The sequence below is a fragment of the Peromyscus eremicus genome, chromosome 8a (assembly GCF_949786415.1).
Source record: "Peromyscus eremicus chromosome 8a, PerEre_H2_v1, whole genome shotgun sequence".
Taxonomy (NCBI): Eukaryota; Metazoa; Chordata; class Mammalia; order Rodentia; family Cricetidae; genus Peromyscus; species Peromyscus eremicus.
In genome coordinates, this window is record NC_081423.1 from 67,806,967 (window position 1) to 67,833,562 (window position 26,596).

Consider the following 26,596-nt stretch of genomic DNA (forward strand, 5'->3'; position numbering starts at 1 on the left):
TGTAACCTGCCCAAGACCACAGAGCTAATCAACTGCTGAGATGATGTGTTAACCCAGACAGGGTGTTAGGGGTATTTGGTAGCACACATGCCTATGGAGAGATGTAGGCAGGAGGATCAAAGTTCAAGGCTATCCTTAACTACAAAGCAAGTTGGAGGACAACCTGGGTACATGAGACACTGTCTCAAAGGAAAAAAAAAAAAAAAGTAGAAAGATTAATCCCAGCATGAGAGGTGGAGACAGGAGAATCTGGAGTTCAAGGTTATCTCCCACTACACAAGTATTCCAAAGCCAGGCGAGGGTAATGAGACCCGTCTAAAATTAAACAAACAAGCCTAGGCAGTCTAATTTTAACTACTCTATAAGATTAAGCAGACCAGGCATGATAGCTCAAGTCTTTAATCCCAACACTCAAGAGGGAAGGGAGGTAGATCTGAGTTTGAAACCAGCCCGATCTATATAGTAACCCAGGCCAGCCAGGGTTATTCAGTGAGACTTGGTCTCACTAAAAAAATAAATGAATGAATGAATGAATGAATGAATATGCAAAAGCAAAGTGAGTAAGACTCAATTAAAAAGAGTAAATTCCTAAATTCCACTGTTTGACCTGGAATTGGTTATAAATTCAGCCTGTTTCATAGCACCTATAATAGAGCTATTCTATTCAGAATAATATACTGGTTATTCAGAATAATATACTGGAGAAATTGTTATGAAAACTATCCAGACGGGGTGTATATAACATATTAAGTCACACTGTCATAAGATGATGGAAGCAAACAAAAACTGGCTACCTTCAAATACGTAGAAATTCTGGTTATTAGATCCCTATCCTCTCAGAACGTAATACCAAATAACTATTCCTTCCTTCTCCCTCTTCTATCACAATCTACATTGTCAGACTAATAGACATCTGTCAGAATGACTGAAGTTCACCAGGAGGAGTCAAATGGTTAAGTGCAAAAGATTAGAAAGATCAGAAGTGTTATAAAGCAGAATTAAAGTAACATTCAAGTGACTAAAGAAATTAACTATGTGATGCTGTGGTGATTTGAAAGAAAATGATCCCCAAAGGAAGTGGCACTATTAGATGTGGCCTTGTTGAAGGAAGTGTGTCACAGTGGGGGCGGGCTTTGAGATCTCTTTTGCTCAAGCTTCCCTCACTATGATTTTCAGACTTCCTGTTACCTGCAAGGTGTAGGACTCTCAGCTATTTCTCCAGCACCACATCTGCATGCATACAGCCATGCTCTCCACTATGATAATAGACGAAACCTCTAAAACTAAGCTGCCACTTCAATTAAATGTTTTCCTTTATAAGAGTTGCTGTGGTCATGGTGTCTCTTCACAGCAATAGAAACCCAAACTAAGACAGATGCTAACCAAGAAATATCTATGTTTTAAAATGAGTGTTTATAAAGATTCAGGTAAGAAGACTAGTGAGTAATAAAATGGAAAAGACCTTACTGTAAAATGTTTAAAGTAGCCTGACACTGGTGGCACACACTTTTAATCCCGGCGCTCAAGAGGCAGAAACAGGTGGATGTCTGTGAGTTCAAGACCACCCTAGTCTACAGAGTGAGTTCTAGGACAGCCAGAGATGTTACACAGAGAAACTGTCTCGAGAAAAAAAAGAGTTTATGACATTTAATCTAGAGCAGTTTAGGTCTCATCCAAAGGCACCCTCAGAAATGAGGGTACTAGAGCACTAAAAATAGCAAACAAGTGCTCCAAAAATCTAAAAAAGAGAGAATACATGTGTATCGAGGGAGAAAGTCAGGAGAGGAGGTCAGGTGGTTCCTCTTCTTCTTTTGAAGACCTTACAACACACACTGGAGGATTCTTAAAAGGTTGCCCAGATTTCACAGAAAACAAACTGAGTATGGCAGGCCACAAAACTAAACACTGTCCACAGGAAGTCATTCTACCACATTGTCTTCTACAAAAGAAATGCTTATGCCAGGAGTGGTGGTGCATGCCTTTAATCCTGGCACTGGGGAAGGGGAAGGTAGATTTCTGTGAGGCCAGCCAGGTCTACACAGTAAGATCCTGTCTAAAAAAGGGAAGTCTTCAAAGTTGCACATATGCATCCTGAATTGTTTTCAAGTGATCCTATTTAGAGGCAGTACCAAACCAGATGTCCTCAGTTCTCTTTCGAATCTAACTCTATACTACAAAGGGTTACTATGATAGTTTGAATGTAATTGGCTCCCATAATCTTATACGGAGTGGCACTATTAGGAGGCGTGGCTTTGTTAGAGTGGGTATGGCCTTGTTGGAGGAAGTATGTCACTGTGGGGGTGGGCTTTGAGGTTTCCTATGCTCAGGGTACTGCCCAGTGTCTCAGTCAACTTCCTGTTGCCTACAAGATGTAGGACTCTCAGCTACTATTCCAGTACTATGTCTGCCTGCATGCCTCCATGCTCCCTGTCATGATGATAATAGACTGAACCTCTGAAACTATAAGCAAACCCCCTCAATTCAATGTTTTCCTTGTAACAGTTGTGGTGGTCATGATGTCTCTTCACAGCAATAGAAACCCTAACTAAAACAGTTACATTTTGGTTTTCATTGTTGTTGGTTTTGATTTTTGTTTGGGGGTAATCTGACAATGTTACTTGTTCAGCATGCCCTTAAATCACTAGGCACAAGGAATACTCCTGCCTCAGCCTCCAAAATAACCAGGCAGTGCATCAGCTTTTAAGTTTGAAAATGCAAATGAAAACAACATCTCAGTGTACAAATTAGGAATAACCATGCCAACCAGGGCACATGGTTCCCTCTGCCCCAGCACTTTGGTGCTACTGGACACACAGGAGGCAATATTGTTGGAGGAAGACTCCTGTCTAAGAAGAAGAAAAGCTGGAATTTTACATCTGCTGCTCAGGACAAGCTCTAACTTTGGGTGAGCCACTGTCTCTGGTTTTCTCATCTGTAAAGTGAAGGAATTAGGAACCAAGTAACCTCTAAATTCTTTTTCTTTGTAGAATTCTTTGAGTTTATAGCTCAGTAATTCTCTTCCAAAATGTATTCTTCCCCTGTAGTCAATCTTTTTCCTCATTCTTTGTTACCCAAAGGAAAGACAGGAATAACATTTAACTTGTTTCTAAAACCCTCCCTAACAGAGGATCATATCCTGTAAGCAGATGGTACAACCAGCATAAGGACTGAGTTTAATTACCTTATTATTCCCTCTTGTTCTATACCTATAGGTTTTCAAATAGTTTTCCCTAAGAATTTAAGAAGTAATTCAGCTAGGAGTGGTGGCGCATGCCCTTAATCCCAGCACTCAGGAGGCAGAGGCAGGCAGATCTGAGTTCAAGGCCAGCCTGGTCTACAGAGAAAGTTCCAGGACAGCCAGAGCTACATAGAGAAATTCTGTCTGGAAAAAACAAGAACAACAACAAAAAAGAATTTAAGAAGTAACTCAAAAAGCCAAGGGAAGGATGTCAAATGATATCATGAAACAGACATGGCTCAAGCTGATCCATTTCAAAGTTGTCTTCATTTGATAATGCTGCTATTTTTAAAAGAATTACTGATTATTTAGCTTTTTGGAAAAAATCAACTATAAACAAATAATTGACACCAATATTCTACATTATAGTATTACTAAAATTAAAAAAAATCTTATTTTTTTACATCCAACTCAGTATACCCCAAAATGATATGAGTATTCTTACTATTTTTTAGAGCACTGGCAAATTCTGGGCCTCCTTTGTCCTTGAAGACTGGAAAAGTATCTGGTTGAGGCAACTGATTGGTAGTCAACAGAGCTTTCTGTAGTTTGATCCTTCCTTCCAAGAGCTGGTCCCACAATGCTGAAGAAAAAGTAAAAGAGAAGCTTATCTCTGGGTCTGTGCTGGGGACTGAGGGAGAGAGGAAGCAACACCAATGTCTAAGCAGCACGCATTATGACAGTCCTGCCATAGAAACATTCTTCATTCTATGGATGGAAAATACACTCTCTCTTGGATGGAAATACTTGCTATGGGAGAGGAAACCCAATACTTGACAGAAGGAGAGAATATGCTCCTCTACAATCTTCCACAAGGACTAGAGCAGAGCCTGCTAAGCGTGAAACAAGAACTGCGGTGCAGACCTCTGGGTAAAGTGAGGTATGTCACAGACTAATTAGAAAGGCACTAGAGAAACAGAACCACCAAAACCAAAAAGCAGATTAATGCAGAAACCCTGAAAAACAAGAAAGTAGCAAAAGCACACACGCACCTATCTGATTCTTCACAGCTCTTCCTTTCTCCACTTCCTCAGAAACTTTGACACTGGAGAAGGTCATCACCACGCCGTCATCTTCACTGTTCCTGTCTTCTTCCCTGTCTTCTTCATTCTCGCCTTCTAAGTTTTCCTCAACATCTCCTTCTTCCATGCCACTCTCTTCCTCTTCCTCCGCCTCACTGCTCCCAAGGTCATCCAATCCTTCTGTAAATTTCTCAAAATCACTAATGCTCTGGAAACTGAAGCCTGGCTTTTCTGCAGAACACCTTCTGCCCTTCTTCTGAACAAGACTGTTCTCCAAATCATTGTCAGCATCCTCTTCCTCAGTAACACTTAGTTCCTCCTCCTCCTCCTCTTCCTCCTCCTCCTCCTCAGATTCCTCCAGGCCCAGGCCCTCTGAATCCCCATCTCCAGATCCTTCTTCATCAGATATTTCTTTGTCTAAATCATAAGGAAAAAAAAGAGGGAGCAGGGGTTTACCCAGAGAAAAACACCAGGCCACATCTTTCATTTCCATTAATGAACTGTGGTATCTACTATGAAAGCAAACATGTTATTGGGCTCTATTCAACTGAACAAACATTTACTATATATTTACTATTTCTAAATGATAAGGGAAACAAAGACAAACAGAACATGAGTCCAACCTAAAGAAATAGAGGGAAGACACAGACACAAAAGGTATTATACAGGAAAGAATGAAAAGTGCTTTGGAAAAAACTTCATGCCAGCTATGGTGGCTCATACAACTATAATCTCAGTACTCAGGAGGTTGAAGCTGGAGGACTGCCTTGAGTTCAAGGCCACCTTGGTTTACACAGTGAGTTCTAGACCAGCCAGGACTACACAGTAGTCACATAAAATAAATAATGAAACATTTCAACTGGTGTTTTGGAATTAGACCAGTCTTCCCAAAGATACATCTGAAAAAAGTTTATCATTAGCTATTCCAAACATACACAAATGGCAAGCACCTATATCTTGTACCAGCTATCAAGACTAAAAAAGAGCTTTAATATCTGCTGTGCTGGTAAGTATGTAACTTGTTTATTTTTTTTTTTTTTTTAAAGATTTATTTATTTATTACATATACAGTGTTTTGCCTGCATGTGTCCCTTCAGGCCAGAAGAGGGCACCAGATCTCATTACAGATGGTTGTGAGCCACCATGTGGTTGCTGGGAATTGAACTCAGAACCTCTGGAAGAACAGCCAGTGCTCTTAACCGCTGAGCCATCTCTCCAGCCCCAACTTGTTTATTTTATTATAGAAGACCAGAGTTAAAAGACTTTGGACTTTAAAGTGTTGGTATTTTTAAAGATTTTTGAGGGCTTTTTTTCAAGTTGGATTGCCTTTTATAATAATATAAGACTTTAGGGACAATATGTAGAAAGTTATCCCTTAAAGTGATGTGTCTATATGTTAAGTTGACAAGGGGTCAATTGTGCTGGTTAGTTTTAACTATCAATTTGATACAAGCTAAGATCACCTGAGAAGTAAGTCTTTTTTTTGGTATGGGGGGCAGGGTCTCAGTATATATTCCTGGTAGACAAGGCTGACCTCAAACTCAGAGACTCATCTGCCTCTGTTTCCTGAGTGCAGGCATTAAAGAAGCAAACACCATCATGTCCACCTCTGGGAAGAAAGTCTTAATTGAGGAATTATGTAGACCAGGTTGATCTGTAGACATGCTAGGGGAAATATTTTGATTGTTAATTGATATAGAAAGACCTAATCCATTGTAGGCAGCACTATTCCTTAGGTGGAGGGTCCTAACAGTGTAAGACAGGAGAGAGAGAGAGCTAGCTGAGAGCAAGCAAGTGAAGATGCATTCATTCTCTCTTTGCTCTTGACCTGGATATGATATGACCAGCTGCTTCCAGCTCCTGCCACTGTGATGTCTCTGCTATAATGAACTAAAATCCAGAATTATAAACTGAAATAAACCAAATTCTTCCCTAAGTTGCCTTTTGCCAAAGTATTTTTATCATAGCAAAAGAAATGAACCTAGGATACCTGGGGAGAGGAGTTCATTGCCTTAGGGGTTCATTGTCTTATGGGAGTGTTAGATAGGCATGCCAATAATACATTACAGCATCATCAATAGATAGCATATAAGCCGGGCGGTGGTGGCTCACGCCTTTAATCCCAGCACTCGGGAGGCAGAGGCAGGCGAATCTCTGTGAGTTCGAGGCCAGCCTGGTCTCCAAAGCGAGTTCCAGGACAGGCTCCAAAGCTACACAGAGAAACCCTGTCTCGAAAAACCAAAAAAAAAAAAAAAAGATAGCATATAGAAAAGTTACCAAACTAGCACACTATGGGAGCCCACAATGATTCCAGCTTATGGCTTGTTTCCATCTTGACTCAAGGTCAGAGTTCAAGCTTGTCTTTGCTCCTTTTAGGCTGGATAACAGGATGTTTGGACAAAGGCATGGTTACCAGGCGTCTTGAGAATTAAGGAGGTGTTTACCCTTGTCTGTACCTTGAACCATGGTGTCCTTGAGAGGGGGAGGCCTTTTTGCCTCCCCTGCTTTGGGTATAAAAAGGCCCTGAGAAATAAACTCAGGGCTGCTGTGATATTGACTCAAAACCCTTCCAAAGCTATCCTGTTCTCTGTTTTTTTCTTTTGTGTCTATGTCTCTATTTTTCCTATCTATTATTTCTCAAATCTCACTCCCCTATTCAGGACAGTTCAACAGGTCGGGTGGGGTCCAGCAACACACCTGTAACCCTGGCATTTGGAAGTCAGAGGCAGTAGAGTCAAAGCAAGTTCAAGACCAGCTTTGTGTGTTTCAGGCCCCCCAGGACTACATAATGAGTTCCTGTCTCCTCCCCACACTCCAATCCCCACCCTGCCTAAAAGAAGAAAAGGAACCACCTGACCTTCAGGAAAAGGTTAGAGATGGCTTATGTGGAGACATTATAAATTTACTTATGAAGCATAAGAAACAGCTAATCAAACTGAGAAGAGGTAAGGAAAAGAACTAAAGCACAGACTATACAAGAGGAAGTAGAGAAGCAGAGGTACATGAACCTAGGTTTGCTAAAAACTCCTGTTGTCCACGGGAAGGAGTCTAAACTGAATCTTACAGTTGGTAAGTGCCAGTTACAGCTCCTGGCTTTACTTAAGCTTGCATCATCATCTGTCATTTAGAGATTTGGTACTGTTCATCTAACCTCTTCTGTAGGAAACCTAAAGTGTAACAAGCATGATTATGGAATATAGTAAACAAGTTAGCAATAACCAAGTAAAATAAAGAGTTTATGAAAACCTAAGTCTTTGGTACTTCTTTCAAGAAATATACCTAAACTTGCTGGATATAGTGGTCCTTACCTCTAATTCCAGCATGGTCTACATAGCAAGTTCAAGGCTAACTAGAAAGACAGGGTAAGACTCTGTCCTAATTTGTTTGTTTTTGTTTGGGGGGGGGGGGGGAAGACAGGTCTTACTGTTAACAGTGGCTGGAACTTGCTATGAAGACCAGACTGGCCTTGAACTCGGAGATCCACCTGCCTCTGTCTCTCAAGTGTTGAGATTAAAGGCATGTGACTCCAGACCCTTCAAGACACTGCCTCAAGAAAAAATAAATAAAACTCAAGTGCATGAATACAGGCACACGTATACACCCTTAAATTTAAAAAGTCTCAGACACGCTGTCAAAATTCAAAACACAGAAGCTAAGTGAAAAAACAGTAGAACAACCCTTTAAGTTTAACCATTTCTCAAATTAAGAAATTTTCATACCTTTAATCCCAGCACTCGGGAGGCAGAGCCAGGCGGATCTCTGTGAGTTCGAGGCCAGCCTGGACTACCAAGTGAGTTCCAGGAAAGGCGCAAAGCTACACAGAGAAACCCTGTCTCGAAAAACCAAAAAAAAAAAAAAAAAAAAAGAAATTTTCATACAACACAGTGTAGACATTAGAGTCAACCTGCTTTCACGTGAATTCTGGCTCTTCTTTCTACTTAGCAGATGTATCACTTTTACTTAATTAATTAGCCCTTCACTTTCCTACTTGTAAAATGAGGATAAATAATATCAACTTCTTGGGCTACTGGAAAGGGTCAGATGATAATGATGTTAACTTTTTTAAAGCTGTCTGAGCGTTTTGTGCCTTCATGTATGTATGTGCAGCTCTGGTGCCTGCAGAGGAACTGGAGTTATGGATGGCTGTGACCGTCCATGTGGGTGCTGGGAATCTAACCTGGATCCCAAAAGTGCTCTTAATCACTGGACTATCTCTGCAGACCTTATGGTAATATTTGGGGGGGACTGTGTCCCAGGCTCTCAGAACTAACTACAGTGGCTGGCACATGGTGAGAACTCAATAAACATTATCATAATGTCTCGTGGATTGGCCCTCTTCAAAGTCTCTAGCCTGTTAAGCTCCTAGAATTACATCAAGGACTGAATCATACATATCATAACCTGAATGGTAGTTCCTGGGACATTATCAGTGTTGACCTTCTTAAAAGAAAATAGATGGCATCTTCTCAATATCCATATCCAGAAACTTCTTCCATCTTGAGAAACTTCCTATTGCTTAAAACTGTAAGCTCACATTCTTTCTCGGGAAAGATAGAAGCATTGTTGTTGTTGGTTTTTTGTTTTTTTGTTTTTTTTTTTTTTTGGTTTTTCGAGACAGGGTTTCTCTGTGTAGCTTTGCGCCTTTCCTGGAACTCACTTGGTAGTCCAGGCTGGCCTTGAACTCACGGAGATCCGCCTGGCTCTGCCTCCCGAGTGCTGGGATTAAAGGCGTGCACCACCACCGCCCAGCTTTTTTTTTTTTTTGGTTGGATTATTGTCCCCCCCCCCCCCCCCCCCGCAATGACAAAAGGTCAGTTTCATGAATAACTAATACACAGAGAATCAATATAAGACCTGAGAAACAAAAAGGGGCAAAATATAAAAGCAATATATACATCCGACTTTTTTTTTTTTCTTTTTTTGAGACAGGGTTTCTCAGTATAGTTTTGGAGCCTTTTCTGGATCTCATTCTGTAGACCAGGCTGGCCTCAAACTCACAGAAATTCTCCTGGCTCAGCCTCCTGAGTGCTAGGATTAAAGGCATGTGCCACCACCGCCTGGCCCTTTTTTTTTTTTTTTTTTTAAAACACATAGCCCTGCCAATACCTAGTATGCCTTGCCCTTTTTTTTCCACTCATTTTAGGGTGAGCCATTAATCTGAACTTGGTAACTTTTGAGTTTTAGGTTTCTTTTTGTTTGTTCTTTTGAAACAGGATCTCGGATGTAGCACATGCTAGTGCAGAACTATGTAGCCCAGCCTTAAACTCTGATCCTCCTGCTTCAGTCTCCCCTAGTTCTGAGATAACAGGAGCACATCTAGCTGGGTTTTAGGATTCTTTTAAAGTGAAGTGGTGACTTCTAAGGCCCTTCCTAGTACCAAACCAAGGGTCTCTCCTAAAATAAGTAGACACACACAGATTTCCAGAAAGCATCCAGAAACAAAACAGTTTAACCCTACAAAACTAGGGCAAAAGAAGAATTTTCTGTATGTCTACTCACCAGATGAACCTGGCAGAGTCTGCTCCCAATGGTCTTCTTTCCAAGCTTTCCTAGAAGTGGTCTTGCCAGAATATCTTTTGTCTGTGTCCAAGAGGGAGGATGATGCCAATTTTCTAATGCTACTCACTGCCAGATCACCTTCCTCCTCTTCCCCTTCATCAAACCTGTCAATCACTCTGGCTCTAGTGGCTGTGGGGAAGGGAGGAAAATAGAATCTTAGGTTAAAAAACTTTAATAGGAACCCAATTAAGCAATTTCAACCCCACATCTCACCTTTCTATGCTTGGTGAGTACTCTTACCAACTGGGCTACATTCCCCAGCCCTCAGTTCATTAAGTGTCCTCTATAAAATTCCACTAACTTACAGGAATAGGGAATTTATTTCTGGTTTCTAGGGAGACTACCATCATATTGCTTTCTGTTTCTGAATAGAAAGCTAACTCCCTGCATCTACTAGTAGACTGTTCCTATGCCTTGGATCCCAATAAATCTAGTCTGATTCTTCCTTCCTTTTCCATCATGGTTTTATTTGTTTCTTTTTCTTTTTTGGAGGTTCTGAGGATTAAATCCAGGGGTCCAAGTATGTCAGCTACATGCCTGCGGACCTTAATTCTTCCTCAATGTATGACAGCCACCCAATATCAATCAGTTCTAGGGTCACTCCATCCCACGCCCCCAGATGTCTTCACTTACCCAGGCTTAGACAAACCCCCGTTTCCTCACCTGATATGCCTGCACCAGGACTCCTGTCTGTTCTATTACTCCTTCCTCACAACTCTCTGACTCAAGTCTAAAGCACAATTACTCCCAGCTAGTCTCAGAACAGGCTTGTGGAGAATCAGCCTGTCATCAGAACGCGGGCCAACGTCTTAAGACCTAAACATGCTTAAACAGCACCAGAGAATCCTACTTTTTCATTCTCGAAGCAAGTTTCTAGGGGCGGGCCAGTTTTTAAAACACGCAAAAACCTGAAACTCATCAGACTTCTCCTTTCTACGGTAACACCAGAAAAGGGCATCCTCAATAACTGCCAGTCGGCTGCAAGTAGCTCCCTGCAGGAACTCCGGGTCAGAGTCCGTGTGTCCCGCCCACCCCCAAAGTCTGGAAGGCACGTTTACAGCTCGTGTCACCCTCCACCCCTCCTGGGGTCAACCCTCCCGAGAGACACAATTCAGAGCCGAGGGAAGGAGAGCAGGCCCGAGGGCCAGCTGCCCGCCCCGGCCCACTTGAAGTAGGGCCCACAGCTCCACACGTGGCCGGCCCCAGTCAGGCCTCACCCTCCTCCGGGTCGGCCTCAGGATCCGCCTCACGCGGTCTCGGATTCAACAACTGTTCCAGCTGCAGAGCCAAGGGCTGCGGCCCCGCCATGGCCCCCAGGTCACAGTCGGCGCCGCGCTCGTGAACGTGCAGCCCGAGCTCGTGCCGACGCTCCGGCCCGGGAGTCCCCGCCAGACGCTACTCCGCACCACAAGCAGAGACCTTCGGGGCCGGCGTTCAGCGCCAGGGTAGGCGACTTCCGGGAGGCGCGCGCCGGCGGGGCGGGGCCTCGCGTCATCCCGGGCGTTGCTAGGCTGGAGACGCAGGCCCGCGAAACCCGGAGCGGGGCGGAGGGGAATGGCAGCCGGCCTAACGCGCGTGCGCCAGAGTCCCCGGGCGCGCGGCTGGCGGCGCGGGAGCGCGCGAGGGCACGTGACCGCCTCTAGTGAGGAGCATTGATTGCGTTTCGGGCTTCCAGCGTCCCCCTAAGCACAAAATAACGCCTCAGGCTTGCTTTGTGCGAGGTTGGTTTAGGGATGAAGCGTAAAGTACTCGTGGCTCCTGGTGGCCGGCTGATTTGTGAACGGTGTAAAGGATGAGCCCCTCGAACCTCAGGCGCTCGAGCAAGCACAGACAGGGATTCAAAACAGGGCTTTTCCTAGTGTGGTGGAGCCTGGGGCCGGGCACACACCTTTCAACTCTCAGCGGTCAGGATCCGAGAGGCCAGCATGTGTAAGTGTGCTGCGGCCAAGTGCGATCTTTATTAATAGGAATAATTAGGAATCGTGAGGGTTGTACTTCAAATCAAGATCGTTTTTGTAGCTTCTTTGTACCCCCTTGCCTGGGCGAGCAAAAGGGAGCACGGGGTTAGAATTACTCTACTACACACTCCTCGATATTAATAGCTTCACTGTTCAAAGATGGAGTGACTGAGACCCCCACAACTGATGAACAAATGTAGAAGAGAAACCCTTCACTCAGTTCTAGCATTAGATGGTTCGACTCAAAATATAAAGACCTTAATGAGATACATTTAATTGCACCCAGACACATGAATTATGCAATCACTTTACATTCTCTTTCCTTCATGGAGCATTCCTTGACTGCCCACTATGTGGCAGGCACTGCTAGATGAAATATAGGATATGTAAGTTAGATTCTCCACACAGAGATCAGCCTAGAAAGGCAGCAAACAAGAACTGAGGAATGACAAATTTGAGTATAAAGTGGCCTGTTATACTGATATGTTGGAGGTCTTCCTTGGAGACCTAGAATTTGCTGTAAACAGAAATGTTACCTCAAAAAAAAAAAAAAATCCAGTAAAAGCTAGGTGATGGTGGCGCATGCCTTTAATCCCAGCACTCCGGAGGCAGAGGCAGGTGGATCTCTATGAGTACTAGGCCAGCCTGGTCTACAGAGTGAGATCCAAGACAGGCACGAAAACTACACAGAGAAACCCTGTCTTGAAAAACAAAACAAAATAAAAAAAATCCAGTAAAAAAGACAGGAGTAGGCCTGGTAGTGGTGGCACATGCCTTTAGTCCCAGCACTCAGGAAGCAGGGATAGACCGACCTCTTTGATTTCACGGCCAGCCTGGTCTACAGAGCGAGTTTCAGGACAGCCCAGGCTACACAGAGAAACCCTGTCTCAGAAAAAAACAAAAAAGACATGAGTAATACACTGTGACCATAGCTCATACCTGTTTGTCCATTGAGACCTGGTCTCTATCCAGGCTGGCCTCCAACACACTATGACGCTGAAGATGACCTTGAATTCCTTGATCTTCCTGCCTCCATGGGGATTATAGGCATGTGCCACTACACCCTGTTTATTCAGTGCTAGGGACTAAACTCAGAGCTTTGTGCATGCTAAGCAGGAACTCTTCCAGTTCTACATCCCCAGCCCCGTACCATTTCTTAAGCATGCTTTGGGCCAGTTGGATCCCAAAGTAGACCAATGTAAACAACTGGTAGCTTCCCAGTGGGACCCACAGGAAGACAACCCCTGACTCAGAGTCTTCAGAGACCCTCAAACTCAGGCAATAAGAGATCACTCCTTCAGTGTGGCCTGTCCCCCATATCCCTGTCCTAAGTGGCTCTTGAGTGAACATGACCAGGGGTGCAAAAGAGAAACAGAGACTGTCTTAGGGTAAAGCTTTCCAGACATGGAGAGCAAAGAACATCAGACCAGACGAGACTCAGGCAAAGAAAATCTCTGCATTACTGAGTAGTTTAGAGGGCTTGTTTTCAAGCGCACCCTCTGTGATTGCAGTCATGTGCCTGTATTCGAGCCTCCATAGCAAAAAAATGTGCTCCTCTGTCCACTACAAGGTGCCATTGCCTTGGGCATAAAGAACAAAAATGTTCTCCCACCCCACATTTTGTAAATTATGTCTCCCAGATCCTCTTCTCTTACTATTTCAGGCACTAAGAACCTGCCCTTAAAGCTAAGGAGAAAAGAGTTAAGTGGAAAGGTGGGAACAGTAGCAGAGCAGAGACCATCTTGAAACTGTTCTGCACACAGGACACTGCTGGCCTGTTTGTGGTCCGCCGAGCTGAGCAAACCGGAGCATAAGGTGCCGTCAGCCTACTTACCAGCTCTCCCTCACCTGTCTTGGCTGTCCCTGACTTGAGACGCGTTTCTAGGAAGGAGTCAGGAGCACTCTGCTCTTGCCACACATATCCTAGGCTCCACAGAATTGCTTCCCCTGCTTTTCTACCCCAGGAATCTTCTTCCTGGAGGGGAGCTAAGAAGAAAGAATGCTAGAGCTTAAGGTGCAACTGAGGGAAGTTGAGGCACAGGGCAAGGGAGAGACCACTAAATGGTCTGGAGCTCCTTCCTCGGTTGAGTTCTAGTTTCTTGAGAGGTGGCTGAAGGGCTCCAGACTAGGGTGGAGTGGGGTTGGAGATGGAGGGTGGGTTGTGGGAGGGGCCAGTAAAGGACAGTATAGCTTCCTAAAGAAATTCCAACCTTTAAGTGTTCTAGGATGGAGAGCAGATGGACTGCCTGAGAGGAATCTGTCCCCTGGAGAAAAGACAGAAGGGGGTTGGAGTCACCTCCCTCTGTCTGAGCTACAAAGTGGCAGGAATAGCCATGGATCAGCAGAGGTGACTAATTAGACACCTCCCTCCAATGGTCAGAAAGAACAACCAGTTTCAAGAGTTTAGAGAAACCAGATTCCGACTTGTCTCTCTTCCTAAGCAACATCAGTCTTGGGTCCCAGACCCCTGACAGGGCCCGTCCTGGTTCTCACTGATTTACCTGCCTCCTTTTGATGGCATTGCATCAAAACATGGGGAGAAGTTGAGTAGGTGAGCTTTGCCGTCTTTCCTCAGCTTTGATGGCAGCCCCTTGAGACTGGAACCCTAACTACAAGTGTCTGGAGGCACAGAAGTGGGGACTTTAAAATGGCCGGGGAAGAGAAGTACTTGCAAAATTCAGCTGTGTAGAGGCTTCTCTATCAGGTGGGAGGGAGTGAGGGGGACCAAAGGGCCTTTCCTTCCTTCCTGGCAGTCTCTCCAGGAATGGTTCCCTGCACCTCTGGGCCAGAGGTGCGCCGCAGTTGTGAATGCAACCCAGCCACTGCCATTTCTCTTCCTTCCTCGGCCCTCGGTTCCAGATTAGACTGCTGAGCTTACCACCTGTTCCCAATATTCGCTGGGTTTCACAATGGTCCGCCAAGGGAGAAGACCGCCACCGCCATGGAGTTAGAAGAATTGAATCTATGCTGCCTGCCCAACTCTTAAAGCGTTTCTTATCAAATACTCAGATAGCACAATAAAGCTGCTAAATAATTCAGTACCCTTGATAGGAAAATGCCACTTCCCGATGAGCATACGTTCAGTTAAATGAATGTCTTTAAGGGGGAGGGTTCCAGGGTGGTGGCTATAATGAATGTTAGCTATGATTTAATGTATATAAATGCTAAAAGGGGGAAAACACACAGACCCAGTGATTGCATAGTAAGAAAAAGCTCTGTATGCAGCAGCTAGGAGTCTCCAAAGTCTCCCTTGTATTTCATAAATTTTTATTTCTGAAAGAACACTGCCAGATTCCTCCCTGATAGTCGTTAGTTAGATAAGCCATCGAAGAAGTGCAATGAAATATTGCTTACTCTAAAACCTTCTCTGCAGGAAAGATGAACTTGCCTCTGTCTTAACAAAATAAGGAAACGGTACTGGAAATTGCATACAATTTAATGTTTTCGGGGGGGTTTTTTGTTTTGTTTTTTTAAATAAGTAATGATCCAGACTAAAATCTAGGCAATATGGTAAAGAAACCCTGGGACCCTGATATTAAAATACTCATACACCCACCCACACATTAGTATTTGATAAAAGAAAACATTCACATTTCTTCCATTTCTAATCAAGGTTTGGATGAGATTGAACTATTTTCAAGACCCTATATCTATTGGCAACTCCTAGTTGCAATTTGATTTCTATATTAGTTATTTTTGTACATCTTCTGCAAAAACTTACTATGTATCTTAGGCCAGACAAAATAGTTTTCCTTTTGAGGAACTTCAAATGTAGCAAATACCATCAAATAACAATTTCATATCAGTTCTGTGAAAGGGATTAAAGTATTTCATTTCTAGTTATACTTTATATTCATTTTGGGTTATCTTTCAACCCACCAAATTAGAAAGCAGGATTATCTATGGAAAATGAATTGAAGGTCTAACTACATATTTACAGGTATCTGACATTCACAAGCCTGGCTTTGCAAGTGCAGGGAGGAGGGGGGCTTGCTTCGGCTGTTCACCTAATCACAGACCCGCACCATTCCCTTTTTTTTAAGCCATGGATTTGATTTCTATTTCCAATTCTTTATTAACTTATCAGCAAAATCTCTGTAACTGTATCAGTTAAACTCCCAGAATGCAAATTTGTGTTTACTAACAGCAGGGAGCCAAAGAAGAGAGCTTGGCAAAGGGTTTCAGTCCGAGGGAGTCGGAGGTGAAAACAGATCACCTCAGGCTTGTCCCCCTTCCTACTGGCTTCTGAGAGTCCACTCAGCACCCTATTGGGACTTCCCTCCAGTCGCTGAAAACATGGAATACCACACCAATTATCTAAACATCAGGTTTTCTATTTTTATTAAAAACTCACAAATTTATTCAACATGTTTTCCTTCATACAGTGAATGGTCTAATATGCACTGGAGGTCACACAAGCTTAGGTTTATTAGAACAATAAAAGACATATGAGAAATTTAATATATAAAGGAAAAAGTAGCAGCTGTTGACTGCATATTTGACCATAAAATTTAAATATTTTGGACTTTCATTTTAAAGACACAAAAATAAAACCTGTGTGGGTCTATATAAGTCATATTAACAATTTCATGAATGTTCAACAGGACTAAAAATTAGCAAAGATGTTTTTTTAAACCTTGTAACACTTTTTTTTGTTTAAACACTTTCTCAAGTTGCTGGTGCCAGGCACCGTTACAGTATTTGTGCTATAATTTATTCTATTTGGCAACTGTCTGAATATCATGTTTTTCTTTTGCCTCGTGTAAACAACACCTTTTTACATACTAGCACAGTGAGCTGCAAAGCCCTGCAAATCTGTCAGAACATCTACAGGAAAAGAAAAGGAACAATTTTGGTTGATTGCTCAAAACATTTTGTTTCTGAACAAGAGGTTTCAAAACAGGATATATTAGTAAAACACTGAACTCCTGAATTTAACATTATACGTAAACAGTTGACTGTTTTTAGTTTAATAGTCTTTTTTTTTTTTAAACTTTCGTGTGAAGGTAGAGTACTTTTTTTGTAGAGGTGATGTTCAAGTCATTTTACTGAGAGGTGTGGCTGGAGACCATCCTGTGGAGAGAGGGTGTGTATGTGTGTGTGTGTGTGTGTGTGTGTGTGTGTGTGTGTGTGTGTACGTGTACACGTGTGTGTATGTGGGAGAGAGAGGAGAGAGAGAGAGAGAGAGAGAGAGAGAGAGAGAGAGAGAGAGAGATTGAGATTTGTGAAGGTAGAAGAGTTGAGGGCTTTACATTTAGAATTTTGAAATTTTGGCAAAAACAAAAATCAAAAACCCGGATAGACAAAAAATATATATATATATAGTCCCACCTGATGCACAGCAGGTCGGTGTTTCTGAAGCTATTAAGTTTGTTGTCGCCGCTGAACTCTGAGACAACACTAAGAAGATCTCCTAGAACTAGGACCCTCTTGACTGGAACGCCCCAGACAGCTTCTCCTCCCTCACCCCGCTGAGCGCCTCTAGGTTTTCCTCCTCACGCCCCTGGCATTGCCCAGGACTGTGCGAGGCTGCAGCTGTCGAAGATGTCTTCCCGCTGGCCGGAGGAACCGCCGGCGGAGTCTGTCCACGGATCCAGACCCAGGTTGAAGTCGGGGATAGCTGAGAATTCCCCTTTGGAGCCCCAGTTCTGCGTTTTGCCAGCCAGCGCATGTGTGTGGATATCCCAGCTCTACCGTGAGGCGGGTTTGGATCCTATTTGGGACCCCTTTTTTGCCATCCAGTCTCCCCAAACTGAGAATGGTCCCCGAGGCTGGAGGAAGTGGAGCAGGAGGCTTGCTTTTTATGTGTTTTTCCCCCCTATTTTTCTTAAATAAAAGCTCGTCTCTGTACAACCACGAGATCCCGTGGCCCATGCGAGGCCCCGCTACCACACGGCTGCCTCGTTCATTTCAGGAGGATGGGACAGGTGGTTCCCGTAGCTGGCCCCGCCGTTGACGGACAGAGATGAGAAGGGTGGACTGGGCCCGAAGACCTCCGCTGACATGGAATGGAGAGGCCCGGGCAGGCTGGGCTCAGGACTAGGCGAGTCCCCTGGGGGATGTGCGAGGATGTCGGTGAATCGCTGCGCCTCGCTGGAAGGGTGGTGGCCAGGCAGCGGGTGGTCCAGACCTCCCAGCGGCGTCCCCGAAGGCCCAGATGATGGCACAAAGGGAAGGTCCACTGGCGTCTGGGCCTGCGAGGACGGCGGTCCTTGCGGGAAGAAGTCGTAGTTGCCTCCGGGACCATAGTACTCGCTCTGGTAGTCTGCGGACCAGTAAGGAGGAAGGGAAGGATGTCAGAGCACAACCCGGGATCTAGTGACCCACAGGGCAGGAAAGGCCCTCCAGCTGGCATCTCGGGGCAGCTCGGAGAACTGGCTATTTGGGAGACACCGGAGCAGAATGGAGACTTGGTATAAAACTCGGAGCTGCTCCCTACCCGGGACCCTCTTCTCACCGGGGTTGGGACTTCGGCCACCTCCCCTGACTTGCTCCCGGCCTTGGCCTCCAACAGAAAGCAAGAGCTTTCTGCCACCCGCTTCCAGCGAAGCCAGCTGGGTCTGGGGCCCGCCTTGCCACTCGGCCACACTCACCTCCGTAAAAGGAGAAGGGGCCGTTGGGAATGAGCTCGCCCGGCTCCAGGCGGTCCACCAGCGGCCGCATCCGGCGGGGACTGCGGAAAAAGGCGTGGCGCCGCGCGCCCAGCGCACTTAGCTGCTTCATTCTCCGCTCCTTGGAACGTCGATTCTGGAACCAGACCTGAAGCACATGGGCGCGGGATGAGACCGCAGAGACCCCACTGGCCAGCCGGTGTGCAACGGGGCCCAGCCGCTCACCCCTCCACTGCCCTGATAGCCCACTAGGTTGGGGGGGGGAGGCGGCATTGGTGTGTGTGTGTATGTGTGTGTCTGTCTGTCTGTCTGTCTGTCTGAATGTCTGTATGTATGTATGTAGTGGTCTCTGAATAGGACCAGGCTAAGGGTGCGCAGGATTCCCAAGAAGGGAGTCTGAGCAGACTACTGCCCCGTCTGACTTTGTAGTCCCACTATTTCCAGTAACCACACTCTCAGCATTACACTATCTTAGGGATAGTGTCACATACACAGCTTCCCTTTCAGGGTCTCTTGTTGGCCCCTGCCCTCATATCAGGACAGAGACACAGAAAGCCTCCTGCTGGTTGTTTCCCCAAACCCACACTCTCCTTTTCACACCCACACAAAATCTCCTAGTGCCAAGCATACTTAGCCACAGCCTCACACCAATAGTGACAAGCACACGAACCCACATTCATGAGCACAGGTTCACACGGCCTCCCAGAGGCTGCCCTTGTCCGACACTTGGACAGGCACATCCACCCACACTCTCACCTGGCCTCCAGGCACTTTGATTAGACACACAGTACAGATAGGGCCAGACTCCTGGTGCCCCAGCCACACTCTGCCTGGCCTCTTTCCAACGCAGAGGCCCAGCTATCTGCAGAAGGCTTAGCCTTCCCATCCCACTCCAGGCTGCGTTTAGGCAGAGCCGACATCCCATAAAACCATCTCTCCTTCAACCCTGGGCGCCCACCTGCTTCCCTCGGGGAGGGCAAGCCTCTGTTCTGGGACTTTTTTAACTGGGGCACAAAACTCACAAATTTGGGGTTGGGGAATTAGAGGGAGAGCTTCTTGTGCAGAAACCGGAGGAACTGAATGACTCTGGAGCCCACAGACACCTCTCTGCTCACTAACAAGGGTGAGAGCGGGACAGGATGTGTACAGAAAGACAGATGCTAGCTAGCTGTTGTCGTTGTGATGCTAGACGTTGCGTTTCCCTCTAGCTTTTTGATGTGCTCCCAAGCCGCTCCCTCCCCTTTAGCCACTCTCACTTCTGTGGGCTTTTCCCTCACATTCCAACGTATCAGGGCCGCCTTTTTTTCCTAGTCCCACTCACTTCTGCCCCACCCCCAAACTCTGGGCTCTCCCAGACTCCGCCTAGGTTCCCTAGTGGCCACGTGTGAGCCTTTGGGGAAAAGAGTGGCAACCCAAGGTTCTGACCTGGATGACCCGCATGTTGAGGCCAGTCTCCTGGGCCAGTTGCTCACGGATATGGCGTGTGGGCTTGGGTGTAGCTGCAAAGGCTGCCTTCAACGTCTCCAGCTGCTTGGCTTTGATCGTGGTTCGGGGTCCCCTGCGCTTGGCACCGAGGTTCTGGTCATCGTTTTCGTTGCTTCCACCTTCCTTGTCCGACACGTTGGCACTTTCAGAGTCCTTGGCATCATCCTGCGATGGGTCTTGGGAATCCGGAGATAAACTAGGGTCACTGCCTGTAGTGGCTAGGGAGAGAGAAAGGATTGATGAGCAAGGGGGCTTGGCCGACTTTCCTTCCCGATACCCACCCTCTAGCCAGCTGGGAATCCTGGCCTCACCAGAGTGGAGGCTGTTCTCTTTGGCGACACTGCTGTTACTCAGGTAATCCTCTTTACAAACGAACTTGTTCTCGTCGATGATGTAGAGCTCCTCGCCGGTGGAAAGCTGCTTGTTACACATCATGCAGGTGAAGCAGTTGAGGTGAAACACTTTGCTTCGCGCTCTCCGAACCAGATCGCTTGGAGAGATGCCCTGCGCACACCCCGCGCATTTGGTACCGAAACATCTGCGGAGGTTAGGGAGAAGTACAGGAGACCGGGTGAATAAAGGCCGCCAGGGGAAGAAGTTGAGGGGGAAGGAGGAGAGAATGAATATAAACATTTATGAGACAAGCGAGGAAGCAAGAGAGAACGCGAGACATCCGGGAGAAGGGAGGGAAAACATTCGGTTAGTGTTACGGCCCAAGCTGCCTTCTACCTCTAACCTCATGCCCAAACATTATCCCCAGGAAAAAAGCGTCGTGGAAAAAAAGGTTTCCAAGTGGCTACAGGGGCGGAAGGGAAACCGAGCACACATTCCCCGATTAGATTCAGAGAAGTCAAATTCCAGTTAAGAGCTCCGTAGAAATGTCCCGCTCTATTCTGCGAGCTTTGCCCCCCCTTTTTTTTTTCACCACAAAAGGACCTGAGCACAGGCGGGGGGTTGGCAAAGTCCGATCCCACCGTGAGTAAACAAACTCTGACTCTAAGAGCTTTGGTGGCTGTAGCTGGGCAGTTGCCACGTTCGTGCGCAAAAGCCTGGCAGATTGGCCCAAGCGGGAGCCGCGGCCGGGTTGAGCCGGCTTTAGGTGCCCTGCTGAGCTTTGCCGCTAGCTAGGCTTCCAGAGCCCGGCAAGCCGGTGTGGCTTGCGCTCTCCGGCTCGGATCCAGCCCTTGCACAGTGAAAACGCAGAAGCCCCAAAGCCCAGCCTTTCCTCGGTAGCAGCTTGCAGCGCTCTTTACTTCACAGTTCCTTCGCCAACAGGAGCCGCGCGTCCGGAATCGCCACCGGGGACTGCGCTTGCTGGGCCTTTGGGCAAAGGAGGCTCGGTGACTTCAAACTCTTTCCCAGATTTGACCCATCCTCGCAAAACCAAAATAGCGGAGTAAAGTGTGGCATTTCAAACCAGTGGAAAATACAATTTACGTCTGAGGCCATTCTTCTCTGTGGAGTTGGTGATTGTGGCAAATAATGAGTTTAAGAAAATACAAGTAAAATAGCAAACAGAGGAGAATTTTCCCGGCTGTAACGAGCCGCGTGTTCACCAGGAGGTGGCCTTCCTGGTGGGGCATCGGCTCGAAAGGCCACGAAGTGGAGCCGGCGCTGGGCTTTGGGCCAAGGCCAACACGGTAAGGTTCTCCCAGGTCTATGCTTATAGGCCAATCAATGTTTGGGGAGACCCCAGGCATTACAGGATTGGTCTCAAGAATGGGCTCTTCTTTATTGCGGCTTTTTTCGGCCACCGAGACTCCGTAGTTCGGACAAGATCTCTCAGAGAAGTAAAAGGCAGTGGCTGGAATAAAGCCAGTCTTTCTGAGCTCAACTCGGAGGGGCAACTATCTGGGAGGCCGGGGAAATGCGGTTGGTTGCTGGAGAGCTTCGGTTCGGGAAAGGCAAGCGGGAGCTGCAACCCTTAGGCTGCTCTACCTCTCCCCCGGCTTGGAGGGGTTTCTGAGCCGCAGCCGGCTCAGACCCTTTCTTCCCAGGCACCTGCAGCCAAACCCGGACCACACTTTCCAGGACCAAGTAGGACAGATATCTCGGCATCCAAGCTTCCTGAGAGGCAGAAGCCGGAGGGACTTGGCTGCCCGGGAGAAAAAAAGGCAGCTGCGAACGCGGCCCCTACCGTGGCCACGCTGACCTCTGATCCAAAGCTGGCCTGGAAGGGCCGGTGGGGAGGGAGCAGCAGAGACGCGGGAGACAGGTACTCACCGGAAGAAGTCGTTTTTACAGTAGAGCTTGCCTTCCCGGGAGAAGCACTTCTCGGTCAGGTTGCATTTACATTCACAGCACTGGACGCACTTGACGTGCCAGGCCCTGTCCAACACGTTCAAGAGGAAACGGTCCAGGATGGGCCTTTTGCAGCCCGCACAGTGCACCATGGTCTTTGGTTTGGTCCGGTGAGGCTCGGATCAATGGGGCAAGTAGACTCGAGGGGATGACTCCTGAAGACAACCAGCCTGAGTTCCCCAGCTCCTCCCAGAAGAAGAAACCGGCTCAAGCCGGGCAAGCAAAAACCCGCACCAGCAAATCAAAAGGGGAGAGACCAGGCTGGTAGGGGGCAGCCCGGGAATCCCAGGGCCGCGGGGGTGGAGCAGCGAGCGCCACCCCAGCTCACCAGGCGAGGAAAATCAGTCTCGAGCGGGCGAGAAAGCGGCTCTTCTGCCCAAAGCCGGAGAAGGAGTGAAGGTCACCGAGAAAGGCGGAGGGACGGAAATAAATAAAATTGAAACCGACTAAAAGGAAGACGCCGAGAGCTCGGGGTTCGAGAAAGCGACGCTGGGTTCTCTCCGGCTTGAGGTAGAGCTGTCAGAAGTCAAAGTGCATCTGCTTTTTGTCGGAGTATGAAGGCAGGTTGTGTGCGTGCCAGACTGCCCACCACCCGGTTTTCCCCTTTAAAAAAAAAAAAAAAAACATGAAAAGAAAAGAACACAGGAGTAGAACGCTTTGGATCCTACGTTGCGGGCTTCTTGCAGAGACTCGGGACGGTCTGGGCGCCCGCGCTGGGCCTGGGGAGGGGGCGGGGGCAAGCCGAGGGGTGGGGGAGAGGGCAGGTTGGGTAGAAGATTTGTTGATTGTAGTTGATGCTTAGGTCCCCCCTCCCCTTGGAGAGTGTTTTCGCCAGTCAGAAATGGAAAGGGACAACTTCGGGCGGGCGCAGCCGGGCGCACTCGCTCGCTCCCCACCGCCCCAGCCCTGTCACCTCGGCCGTTGGCCTGCCGGGCGGCCTTCCGTGTCCTCGGGGCGGCCCTCCCGGCCTCCTTCGGGAAAAGGCAATGTGGTCTGGCTCTTCACCACGCTCGGCCGTGCATCCTGGGTTCAGTCACAACTCGCGGCCGCTTGGGCGCGCAGCCCCGCATCGCTCGGCCCACGCTCCCGCTGCCTGCGTTCCAGCCCCACAGTCGCTCGACTTTATTATTATTTTTTTCTTTCTCCTCTCCCCTTTTGTTGTGGTGGCAAATCTGGTTTTTCTTTCTAGTCTCCTTCCTCTCTTTTTCCCTCTCTTTTTCTTTTCCTCGTTCAACGGGAAGAGCCAGGGGGAGGGGGCGTCTCGGAGAGCTTTGGAATAATGTCCTGGTGCAGCAGCTACGGAAGGCTAGCGGCTGGAACAGTTCGGCGCGGCTTGCCGATGTCGTGGTCCGGCTCGCGGGCTCCTGGTTGGCTCTCCCCGGGCGCGCGCCCCTCGGTCCCTGGACTCCTGGCCCAGTCTTCTGCGCGTCTCTCCCCAGCTCCAGCGGCTCGGTCACTGCTCCCGGCTGTTGGCTGAGCCCTGGAAGCCCCCTCGCCTTAATGCAGCGCCCGCCGACGTCACGGCGGACCGCGACCAATCAGCGCCTCGCGGTCCCTCTGTAAACCATTCTGCATTCCCCCCTGGCCGGGGAGAGTGCGGGGAGACCGCGTTTAGAGGATCAGTGGCGGTGGCCCCGCGCGGTGCCGGCGATGGCAGCGAGATGTCCTGGCCCCTTCCAGGTTTGGTAAGGCGTCGGTTTCAGTGTCAAAGATTGAAAGCAGGCGGGAGGAGGCGCGGAGGAGGCCAGAGTTCCGCGGGAGGGTAAAGGCAAACGTACTGGGGGGGGGGGGGGGTCATGTTGGGATTAGAGTGCAACTGGGTTTGGAATCTTGGGAGGTCTAGGTACACAGGCTTTGCAAATCGGTAGGTGTTGATAGCCCGCCCCTGCTTGCTCTTTTGGCCTGGAAATTGCCCCTGGCACAGCTCGAGCGAGTCTTTGGAGAGGTAGGGGGCGCTTGGCAGTAACTTAACCTCCCTCCCGTCTCTCGGTGCCCCCTCCCCCAGTCCAGCCAAAGTCCACCCGGCAGGGTGTCTGGGAGACACGAGTGTCGATCTCCCGCTGTGCTCTCTTGGAAAGTTGATTCTGGCGATTTCCTGATGGGGGCGGGGGGAAACCGGAGGCGCGGCGCCAGGATGGGAGAAGGAGTGGGTGGGGAAGTGCTTCGGGTGAGGAGTTGCAACTCTGGCGAGAAGTTGTGAGAAAATTGTGATCCGGAGACACCTTTTACAAACAAAAACAAATGACTAGGTGGGAAACCGCGGGGCTCCCGCAGCTGGGGGAGGTGGTAGCAGCGGCGGGGGGACTGCACCTTGGCTGCAGGGGTGGGAGGAGTGCAGCGCACTGGCGGAGTAGCCTGGCTCCCAGACCTTCCCTTTTCCAGGCTTCGAGCTAGTTCGTTTCTTAAGACATCAGCGGACCATACCTACCAGAGTACACTCCTTAGGGATAATTCGCTTTCCTAATTTTGCCCGCGTTATAAACTCCTGGCCACCACCTACGCGTAGGGGCGAGGGCGGATCTGCCTAGGCGTGGAAGTCGGATGCTGGTCCTGAGGGCTTGAACTTTTAAGAGTCATTCTCGTTCCCAGGAGCACTCAAGTTAACTGTAGCGACTGGTTTTGTTTTTTTCTAAGCTTAACCCAAATTTAATCTCAAAGCGGTGCTACTTTTGCTCCCTGTTTGGGGAAGATGCTAGGAAGGCGCATTTGATCAAATTTGGAAGGAAATAAGGGTGTCCCCGCAGCCATATCTAGATAGTATTTCAGAATCTGCCTTTTAAGTTACTTCATCTGTGCACCTGGCAGATCTTCCACAGGGCTAAATTAGGAGAAAAGCGCGCGGAAACGCGCTTGGACTGGCAGTGAATCCGGGTCCACAAACAGAATACCCTCTTCCAGCGAAGAGAGAAGAAGCTGCCACGAATTTGGCTTGTGCTGGGTGGCACTGTTCGTTTTTAGGGCTGTGCCAACGCCCCCCTTTCTGCTCTCTTCTACCTCCCAGCAACACCTAAGCTCTCCAGCAGCCCTGCCTTCCTACCCGTGTGATCGCTGCTTCGTAAACCCAGCGGGTCAAGGCCTGCCTCACACGCCTCCTCGTCGATCTGCTCCCACCCCCACCTCTGAACGTCAGACCTCCAATGCATTCTTGGGACCCCTGTCCACATACGCACTCTCCTGGAGCAGCTGTGGACCAAAGTAACGCAGCTAAACTGGTTAGCTCTCACACAACAACCCCTGTCCTGGTCTTTTCAAGGTTTAGACTCTAGGCTGAGCAGGGGTTAGAAGGGGGCCCTCCCACCTATGGGGCGGGCTCTGGACTGGGCATCCGGATCTTCCTCGGGACCCGACATTCCTAGAACAAGTCGACTAGCATTAAGAATTCTGGCACTCCCGGACGTGCCAAGTGCGGCGGAGCGCCGGATCCTCTATTACCCCGACTCAAAGCGGGTGCCCAAAAGAAGGGACCATCGGTCCCCACGCTCTCCACCCTCAGCTGTTCCAGAGCTAGCTGCTACCGCCCTGGACTCAACAGCTCCTCTCAGGAGCCTATAGTCGCCCAGGTCCGCGGGGGTTCACCCTTGGCGCAGCTGGGCTACTTTACATGCAAAGCGGAGGGGCCCGGGAGGGGGCAACTAAGAAATTGCTGTAGCGGGGACCTGTAGGGCGCCACTGGACTTGCTTGCCTTTCCTTTCCGACTCTCATCTTCTCCTTCGGTAGGTCGGGGAGAGGTTGTTTTACTGATTTGGGGTGTAACGACTTTGAGACCAAGGTATGGGAGATAGGACCTCTTTTAGAGGACGGGGGTTGGGCGAAGACAGGACACTGGTTCTAGGGCATAGTGTTCTGCATGTCTCGGTGTCCAAATGGTGAAGAAAACCGGTCGCCGGGCCAATCCCAGCTTCTGGCGTGTGTATATGTCAACAAGCGAGCGCAATGTCAGGCATGTCTCTTGGCTCCTTGATTCTATGTCTAAAATCCATATTTAACACTTTCGCGGTGACAGCACACAGGACTAACGTTCCCCCCCCCCCATTTCCATTGAGCTCTTATTTTGAAATGTAATCGGTAGTGGAGACAAGGAGAGAAAACTGACCCAGCTTTCTAAATCCGCCATCTCTGAATCCACAGAGCTCAGCTCTACGTGTGTATCTATGACCTCTGAAGAAGATCCCCAACCGTCCTTCCTCACCTACACCACCGCGCAGTCCACGATCTCAAGTACACCCGTTTTACTACCCTCCATTCTTCAAAGTCACATAGACCCCTCAGCCACTTATACCCCGGCGGGTGTCCTGAGATTCAATTTGGACGCCTGGCCATCATTCAGCGATCACAAAATCCCCTCCACTCGACTCCCAAGGCATCGGAGGGAAAGGCCCTAGAGGACCCAGATAGGGGCTTCCACAGTCCAGTTTTGTCTT

General features: G+C 48.1%; 2 protein-coding genes across 2 annotated transcripts in view; both read right to left on the reverse strand.

Annotated features, from left to right (window-relative positions):
- Aatf (apoptosis antagonizing transcription factor) overlaps positions 1 to 11,272 on the reverse strand; it is a 111,978-nt gene extending 100,706 nt beyond the window's left edge. Inside the window, exons 1-4 of the mRNA XM_059271393.1 lie at positions 11,037 to 11,272; positions 9,760 to 9,948; positions 4,231 to 4,677; positions 3,684 to 3,821 (exon numbers count right to left, since the gene is read on the reverse strand). Of these exons, the coding sequence (XP_059127376.1) occupies positions 3,684 to 3,821; positions 4,231 to 4,677; positions 9,760 to 9,948; positions 11,037 to 11,127 (865 nt within the window). The 5' untranslated portion in view covers positions 11,128 to 11,272. The remainder of the gene's footprint in view (positions 1 to 3,683; positions 3,822 to 4,230; positions 4,678 to 9,759; positions 9,949 to 11,036) is intronic.
- Positions 9,843 to 22,271, reverse strand: Lhx1 (LIM homeobox 1). The gene is made up of 6 exons (XM_059271394.1): positions 22,097 to 22,271; positions 20,185 to 20,411; positions 19,814 to 20,091; positions 18,371 to 18,536; positions 17,109 to 18,042; positions 9,843 to 9,948 (listed from the first exon to the last, which is right to left on the reverse strand). The coding sequence occupies exons 1-5, from the start codon at positions 22,264 to 22,266 to the stop codon at positions 17,663 to 17,665; spliced, it is 1,221 nt and encodes a 406-aa protein (XP_059127377.1). The 5' UTR covers positions 22,267 to 22,271; the 3' UTR covers positions 9,843 to 9,948; positions 17,109 to 17,662.
- Between the last annotated feature and the right edge of the window lie 4,325 nt (positions 22,272 to 26,596).

What these genes read in the sequence shown, in the direction of transcription:
- Lhx1 (XM_059271394.1), bottom strand. Translation starts at nt 22,266, where the DNA reads ATGGTGCACTGTGCGGGCTGCAAAAGGCCCATCCTGGACCGTTTCCTC. An exon ending in TGTAAAAACGACTTCTTCCG is followed by an intron (nt 20,412 to 22,096) that starts GTGAGTACCTGT and finishes TAACCTCCGCAG; the next exon opens with ATGTTTCGGTACCAAATGCG. An exon ending in AGAGAACAGCCTCCACTCTG is followed by an intron (nt 20,092 to 20,184) that starts GTGAGGCCAGGA and finishes CTCTCTCCCTAG; the next exon opens with CCACTACAGGCAGTGACCCT.